This window comes from Microplitis mediator, chromosome 7 (genome assembly GCF_029852145.1).
Source record: "Microplitis mediator isolate UGA2020A chromosome 7, iyMicMedi2.1, whole genome shotgun sequence".
In the NCBI taxonomy this organism is placed as follows: Eukaryota; Metazoa; Arthropoda; class Insecta; order Hymenoptera; family Braconidae; genus Microplitis; species Microplitis mediator.
In genome coordinates, this window is record NC_079975.1 from 25,042,960 (window position 1) to 25,052,050 (window position 9,091).

A 9,091-nucleotide genomic window follows, 5' to 3' on the forward strand; every position below is an offset into this window, starting at 1 on the left:
TTATCAAAAAATATTATAGGAACTTTTTTGTAGATAATTTTATTCCTTACAAATTATTATAAATAAAGTTTTTCGAAATTCTGCGTTGTTTTCAAGTTATATCCATTTCAATGTCAAGCTTTGAAAAAAATAAGATTTCTGATTAATTTTAAGAGCTTGACATTGAAATGAAAATAAATTGAAAACAATGCGGAATTTCAAAAAATTGTATTTGTAATAATTTTTAAGGAATCAAATTACCTACAAAAAAGTTTCTATGACATTTTGTAATAAGACCGATAGTTTCGCCGAAAAAGTGAAAAGATCTCAAAATTTACGATAAATTTGACTTGAAACTTAAATAACTTTTGAAAAGTGGGATTTATCAAAAAATGATAAGAGACTTTTTTTGTAGAGCGTTCAATTTCCTACACAAAATTTCATTGCACATAAAAATCCGTTGAGTGGTCTGTAAGCAAGAAAATTCTAAAAAAAAAAAAAATTTTTTTCCTATATTATTTAAATGGAAAATAGAAAAATGGATTGAGGCAAACCTTAATATTATTATTAAGAGCTCGGATTGGCACCAAAATTTTTATTTTCAGGTATACTTTCAATTTTTGAATACCAAAAAAAAATTTTTTTTTTCTGAAACACCCTAATATTCGCTGTTTCAGATTTAGAGAGTAGTTGTTTAAAAAAAGTGGAGTGTGAAAATTTTACGAAATCGTGAAAAAAAAACACAACATGGAAAGAAAATTATGGAAACACATAAAAATACACTCGGACATCATCTTGAAATTAGTCAGAATAACATCCTAGAACGTCGAAACGTCGAGATCTGTTAGAAGCTCAGTTTTCGAAAATCGAACCGAAACCAATAACTTCCCTTTTTTTTTTTTTAATTTTCAATTTTTCCGAATCTTAAATTTTTTAGCTTTAACATAAAACGCAGTTTGTTTAATGTCGAAAATTACTTCAAAATTTGGAATTTCTTGATATCCCTTGATTTTTGTGAGCAATGTAGAACACCCAGAGTGGAAGTAAATACCAAAAATACCCGAAGTAGACTCTCTTGCTAGAAATTTTAAGAGAACGAGTATGTTTCCATTATAAGTCAAAATATAACCTTAACTTTTTATGTGTTACTTTTAATAAGCATCGCTCCTGAGACCCTTTAATTAATTGTAAATTGTTTCATGAATAATTAAAACTTATAAAAGTAAAGTAAAATAGATTTAATGTTAATGGCCACATTTAAAACGTTTTATCTCATTTTAAACATTAAATTAATTTAAATATTTCACTTTAATAATCGATTTAGTAATTTAATTAATTAGCGTACTGCAGATTTTATCAGACGTGAATAATTTGTTTATTTAATTTTTTTAAAAATATTATATGCGTAAAAGATAAATGAGTGCAACTAAATATATATATTAGGGTGGGTTGAAAAAAAACTTATTTTTTCTTTTTCTTAGCATGGGGGTAGAATTTATACCTTATAAAAAAAAAAAATTTTTAAGAAAAAAAAAATTTTTTTACTCAACATTTTGAGGTGGCCCAATCGTTTTTTAAATAAATAATTGATCAAACGGGGTAGTCCCAACGAAAAAAATTACATGGTGTTCTAGAATCTGTAGGGTGTCCCCTTGAAAGCTAATTGAAAGTCAGGAGTTGAAAAAATTTTTTTCCTATTATTTTTGTAATTTAAGTAAAAAATCCAAAAAATGAAAAGCGTTTTCTTTTGAATTAGGGGAGGGTGGGGCAGAGCGGCCCCCCTGAAATTTTGACCAAAAAAAAAATTTTTTTTTTCCGACTAATTACTATAAATCCGATATATTTGCGCATTTTTACCCCTACGCATGACATTTGGGGCAAAATGGACAAGCCCAAAATTTTGAAAAAGTGATTTTTTCATATTTTTATCGTCAAATTAAAAAAAAATTATTATAATTCCACATTTCTAGCCCTACGCATAACACCTGGGGCAAAATGGACCAGCCGAAACTTCCGAAAAAATTATTTTTTCATATTTTTCGGCCGTTTCTCTATGTAAGAGGCAAATTTGGTCACTAAAAATTTATAAAAATTAAATTTTTTTTTTAGTTGATAAATTTTTGAAATAAAGTAAAATTATAGAATTGATTTTTTTTTTATTAAATAACAATTAGTAATTAAGGTAATCGAGAGTGAACGATTTTTTACGCTTTAAAAAATTTTTTTCGAGTAATATAAAACCAAAAATAGTTGTCAAGAGTAAGAAATATATTCTTAATGATAAAAACAATTTAAAAAAAAAAAAACGAAAAAAAAAATTTTTTTTATCACTTTTTGAAGGGGGGCCGCTCTGCCTCACAAAAAAAAAAAAATTTTTCAGAATTTTGGCAAAATGTCCATAAATTCGTTCGAAATAGGACAAAAGTAAAGTGATCTTATGGTTGAAAGCCACAAAAAATAATAATTGGCTTAGGGGGGCCGCTCTGCCCCACCCTCCCCTAAATTGAAAGTGAAGTAAAAAAAATCACATTCGACAATTATTAGATGTTTACCACGATGTTGGACAAAAAAAAATTTGTTTCGTTGGAACTACCCCGTTTTAATCAATTATTTATTTAAAAAACGAGTGGGCCACCTCAAAATGTTGAGTAAAAAAATTTTTTTTTTCTTGAAAAATTTTTTTTTTTTTATAAGGTACAAATTCTACCCCCATGCCAAGAAAAACAAAAAAAAAGTTTTTTTTCAACCCACCCTAATATATATATAATATTTAAGTGATATAAACTCATTTAATTGCTAACGATATAATTATATTTTATTTGTTTCAGTATATGTGTGACTGTGGTAGTCTTAAATGTTCATTTTCGTTCACCACAAACTCATAAAATGGCACCGTGGGTAAAACGAGTATTTATCCACATTTTACCACGATTACTAGTGATGCGGAGGCCGCAATATAAGTTCGAGCCAAGTCGGTTAGTATTTTATCTTTATACATAAAAAATATACGAACCAAAAAAAAAAAAATAATAATAATAATGAACATCTATTTATACAAATATCATAGTAAAAAGCCGAAACTTGAGAGAATAATAGCGTGCTGATGTAGACCCAGATCATTTGTGGTTTCATTCAGTAGAAAAAAAAAAAAATCCAGTACTTTCTACGATTGCAAAGTTGTTGCGCTTTACGACAATTTTTCTTATCAACACTTTAGTGTTTTTTTATTTTATTATTGACATTATTGCAATACAAAAGGTAGAATAAAATCGCCCAGCTCAATGGAGTGTATTTTTTTCTGGTGAACATAATATGTTCAAATCGATAAGCCCTTCAAGCTCCCAATGTATTTTTATTTGAAGCTTAAAGTCAATAGACCAACTTATTTATTATTGCAAACGTTTTTTATATAAATGTTTAAGATTTTCTTCTGGTCGAGTTCTCATGAGAACAGTAAGAGGAAAAGAAAAAACGAGCTATTATCCTTATCATCCCTCGAGTCAAGAAGACAGTGAGGAACATTTAACACCCAAGAGGTTTTCTAGTCGACATGTTTCTAAAGAAGACCTCTCACCGTCTAGGTAAATTTTATTTCACTCCTTAATTTGTATTTTTCATTTAAACACACGTAAAAAAAATTAATATTCTCGACGCTGGAAAAAAGAAAATTTCCGACTTAAGTAAACGCATTTACTTAATAAACATTTCGTCAAATGAAGTAAACATTTTTAAGTCAAATGTAAAATATGCTCAGTAAAAAATTTTGAGTCTGTGGTGTAAATAATTTGATGTTAAAATTTTTATCACCGATCACCGTCCAAAATTTTGGACCGTTTGAATTAGAACACATCACCGATGATGTAAATGTATGTTATTTATTAAATACTCTCAATTACTTTGACGCTTGGTAATTAATTTTTTTTTTTTAAATAGTCTACATTAATAATGATATACTAGTGCTGCATCCAATATATTATATAATAAATTATAACTATCCTGGCGGATCCGAATTCTGGTAAATTACCATAATTTACCGCATTTTGTCGTAATTGACCGTCAAATACAATATTCTTACGGCAAATTTGCTGCATCTTATGGCATTTTACGGTGATTTCTAGTATTATAGGTAATTTATGACATTTTACGAGGAGTTGCGGTAAAAATACGGCAATTTACCATAATCTGCGGCATTTTTACCGTAAGCACCGTATGCTTTTTTATTTTTTCAGTTTTCACTGTACAATATTTTACTTTGCGGTAAAATACCGCAGACTTATCAAATTTTACGGGAAATTACCGCAAATTTAAGGCAAAAATACCGCGCGTTTGCCGTATGTTGACCGTAAAATACCGTAATTCGTCCGGATATCATGAATTACAGTACTTTACCGTAATTCGGATCTGGTAGGGTACATATTACATCATCGGACAATATTTGAGGTTATCACACCGAACGGTGTGGAAGAATACACTCATTACGTTTTAAAAGTACACCGGTTGATATTTCAAACCAAGAAAATTTCAAAGCGTCAATTTACACCTACAAATTTAAAAAATAACATTTTTCTAAGTATATAGAAACTACAACAAACATTAATGATTGATATGTTACGAGTTACGAAGTTGTCTATATTTAAGAAAAAACGTTATTTTTAACATTCGTAATCCTTAAAACGCTCAATTCATTAACCTAAAAAAAGTTTTTTTAAAATATCTTCATAAATACACATTTTATAAAAAAAATGAACATGACCTTTTTTGTCAAGAATTTAATTTCCTACAAAATTGTTCCTATGACATTTTCCTTTAATCTGCATATTTCATGAAATATTTAAAAAAAACCGCGATTGATTCAAAATATGAACTTTAATCGTCCTGCGGCACCTGTTTTTTTTACTTAAAAAGAAAAAACCAAATTCCCCACGTATTTTTTCACTAAAAAGAAGCTTTTTACAGGACGTCTGAGAAAATTAAATTTTTAACGACCACCCTAATATATATATAACTATCAAAATCATTTTTTAGTAAATTATGATTTATTATCGAATATTATTTCGTTAACGATTATCGTTAAAAATACAGCAAATTAAATTATGCATTCAGACATCGAAAAATGATACGTACACATCATTAAATTCTTTGCATTTTCATAAATATTTTATTATTTATACATTGACGTCACAAATTATCATATGAAAAATAGTGAAAACAAAACCAGTTCAGATTTTATTGCTATTTACTAATGAAATAATTATATCTCGATTAAGTCGCTTAATTAAATATTCAGTTCTATAGAAATATTAAAACAATTAAAATTGAATTATATTTATTATTTGTTTGCTCAATATAATAATCAATTATCAATCTTTTTATTAGCTCAACTGAAAATTAATTTAAAAGATAACAGAATCTAACTGATGGAACGTTTATCCCACGTATATTTTATTTTTTATGAAAATAAATCTTCAATTGTTGTTTGTGAATTTACTATGCATAGATATATAAGAAAATATTGTTTCAATAGTTTGGCAGAGCAAGCAAGATTTGGAGGGAGTTGCCTGATCCACGGTCCAGTACCCCCGCTTCCTTTGAACGCAGAGTGTGAAGATTTAGCGGGTGTAGCTGGAATTGAGGAAGTAAAAAGTCCAGTTCTACGAAATGCCTCAACTTTTTCACATTCAAGTTGTCCACCTGAAATACACAGATCCTGCATCTGTGTGCGTTTTATCGCTGAACATACAAAAATGCTTGAAGACTCAACTAAGGTAATAATAATAACATTTCTTTTCATTTAAAAATTAAAGTGAGCATACCCTGTCTTTACTCGGTAAATTTTAACACGACTATAGTAACAGCTCGTATTTAGAATCGTACTCAGTCTAGTGCAGCACAAGAATTCCAGCGACAAATGAATAATGTTTTGCCCAAGACTAACCTGTGTATTACAACACTGGTATATATTCCCGTATGTGTGTGTACATGAACACATACATATCTTCCTGTTTTACACCATTATTTAATGTAATTTCAAAAATTTTACCGCCCTTACGGAAAAAAACTAATCGGAACTAATTAGAAACACTAATGCTTTAGTTTTATCGCGTACTAATGATTCAGTTTCATTAGTGTCATTAGTAAGTTTAGTGTCATGAATTTGAATTTCACAGCAGAGTAGTACCGACTATTCGAATTACTAATGAACAATATTGGAATCTGGTCAGCACTTATCATTTCCAGTCATATTGTAAGATTCACTAATCAGACTACTAATGATTACTAACAACCCGGGTCAAAAATAAAACTTGGTTTAGACTTGGTCGTCTTAAATCGTGACTAAGTAAGACCAGTTAAGTCGAAACCAAGGCGAACTCACGCAACTCGCCTTGGTTTCGACTTAACTGGTCTTACTTAGTCACGATTTAAGACGACCAAGTCTAAACCAAGTTTTATTTTTGACCAGGGAATCTTTACGGAAAAACAGCTATTCAGCTCTAATGATAAATACTAATGCTTTAGTTTTTTCGCGTACTAATGGTTCAGTGTCATTAGTGTCAATAATTTGAATTCCACAGCAGAGCAGTACCGACTACTCGGACTACTAATAAACACTATTGAAACCTGGTTAGCACTTATCATTTCCAGTCATATTGTAAGATTCACTAATCAGAGTACTATCGATCATTAATAAAACGCTGTTCAACACTAATCACTTCCAATAGTGCTGCCCAAATCAGTATTTGGAGTACTAATGATCACATAAACAATTCTAATCACTTCTAGCAGTGTTGCAAGATTGATTAGCTAGAATAGCAATAAACACTAATGCAACACTATTAACACTAATCACTTCCAATAGTGTTGTAAGATTCACTAGTCAGAGCTAATGGTCACTAAGAAAACACTTATTAACACAAATGAATTTTCGGTTGCGTAACAGTTCAACCGAAGACAAAATAACCGCGACAAAATAACCGACGACAAAATAACCGTATGACAAAATAACCGCCCTTTTATCATGGTTTTTGTGTGTTTTGTCATTCGGTTATTTTGACGCGGTTATTTTGTCTGCAGTTATTTAAGCGTGACACCGAGTTTTTAATGTTCATAAGTATTCATTAGTTTTTTTTCCCAAGGGCGTACGATGGATACATATAAATTCAACGCAGTATGACTTTGTCTTGGATAGCTCAACTAGTAGAGCACTCGGCGCGTAACCGACATGGTCTGGGTTCGATTCCCAGTTCGGACTATCCGATTATTTTTCTCAATTTATCTATAAATTGCTCATTGAAAAGCTCCCTTAATTACCTTTCACAATCCTCTCCTTTCTTAACACAAAAATGTTGGAACACTTCGTGTGCGCAGACGAATCGGTATCCTCGACACTCAACTGATTACGGTATTGGCATCCTTGTGCTGCACCAGACTGAGAATAATTCTACACGGAAAGATTGGAACCCGACTGGTTACTGTTCTGCACCCGACTCAGTGGAAGAAAACGCTCGATTGTGGTGCAGTACCACACTGATTACTGTGCAGAACCTGACTGAGTTGTGTGCGCATATCACTCAATGTTATATTTTTTTCGTATTTTCTTAATATTTAGGTGAAAGAAGACTGGAAATATGTTGCGATGGTATTGGACAGATTATTTCTGTGGATCTTCACTTTAGCTGTATTAGTTGGAACAGCTGGAATTATTTTACAAGCACCAACTTTGTATGACGATAGAGTTCCGATTGATAAGAAATTCAGCGAATATGCCAAAGACACAGTTGTCAGGTGTCCTCCTCAATAGTCCTTGCTCGTGATTTTACATCGTCGTCGTCCTTGTCATCAACGTCGTCGTTGTATTAGTATAATAAAAATAACGATAACAATAATAAAAAATAATTATTATAAAAATAATAGTAATAATAATATTATTAATTATTAACAATAGTAATAATAAAATAATTTATTATAATCCATAGTAGGTTCAAGTAAATAATTCAAATTAACTAATATTTTAACTTGTATAATAATATATAGGGTATTTCGGTTGCCAATGTGAACAATAGTCTACTGTTGTTATTCAATTCTGACTTTATTGAATATTGAATTTGTAACAGCTGATAAATGGATTTACTAGCAGCTGTGAAAAGTGTAGGGAAAGTGAAAAAAATTTAATTAATTGGAAACATCAGATTGAAAAAATTAAAAAAAAGTACATATATATATATATAATATTACGTTATGTTATCTTCCAGGCTGTGAAATTCGGTTAAAAGAAATACATCTTCCCTCCCTGGCGGATCTGAATAACAGTAAATTCCGATAATGACCTAATTTACGGTATTCGGAAGAGTCACAGTACGGTAAAATACGGCATTCTAGGGTAAAATGTCGTAAACGTACGGAATTTAACGGCAATAGTACAGTTTTTTTACCGAAAATTTGCAGTAAAAAATGGTAATTTACTGTAAAATTGCAGCGAGCCTGCGATAATTTACCTACAGTGAATTATCCCTAGCGGATCCGAATTACGGTAAATACAGTGATTTACCGTAATTTACGGTGCCTAGCAGAATTACCGTAAATTACGGCAATTAAACGTAAATTACGGCAATATACGGCAATTTAACGTAAATTACGGCAATCTACGGTAAATTAGGTAATCTACGGCAAATTATGGTAATTTGCCGTAGATTACCGTAACTTACCGTAGATTACCGTAGTTTACGGTAAATTACCGTAATTTACGGTAATTCGGCTAGGCACCGTAAATTACGGTAAATCACTTTATTTACCGTAATTCGGATCCGCTAGGGATTGCACTGTAAAAACGAGCAAAAACAAAAAGTATATGGTAAAAATACCGCTAATTACGATGAATTGCCGTATTCTACGGTAATTCGCCGTGAATTACCGTATATTACTGAAAATTTCCGTAACATGCCTAAATTACCGTAAATCGCGGCAAAATTGCTGTATTTTACGGTAACTTACGGCAAAATGCGGTAAATTATCGTGATTCGGATCCGCCAGGACTATGATAGAAAAATTTCAATTTTCATAGCGGGAAATTAAAAAATTCAAGTAAAATGTTTTTCCTTGATATTAATATTAACGA

At 30.6% G+C, this 9,091-nt stretch overlaps 1 protein-coding gene across 2 annotated transcripts in view; it reads left to right on the top strand.

The window, feature by feature from the left end:
* LOC130671121 (acetylcholine receptor subunit alpha-like) overlaps positions 1 to 8,511 on the top strand; it is a 230,535-nt gene extending 222,024 nt beyond the window's left edge. For both annotated transcript variants that reach the window (XM_057474836.1, XM_057474837.1), the window contains 4 exons: positions 2,808 to 2,954; positions 3,402 to 3,560; positions 5,504 to 5,744; positions 7,586 to 8,511. In XM_057474836.1, coding sequence (XP_057330819.1) covers positions 2,808 to 2,954; positions 3,402 to 3,560; positions 5,504 to 5,744; positions 7,586 to 7,777 — 739 coding nt within the window. In that variant the 3' untranslated portion in view covers positions 7,778 to 8,511. The remainder of the gene's footprint in view (positions 1 to 2,807; positions 2,955 to 3,401; positions 3,561 to 5,503; positions 5,745 to 7,585) is intronic.
* The last annotated feature ends 580 nt before the right edge of the window (positions 8,512 to 9,091 follow it).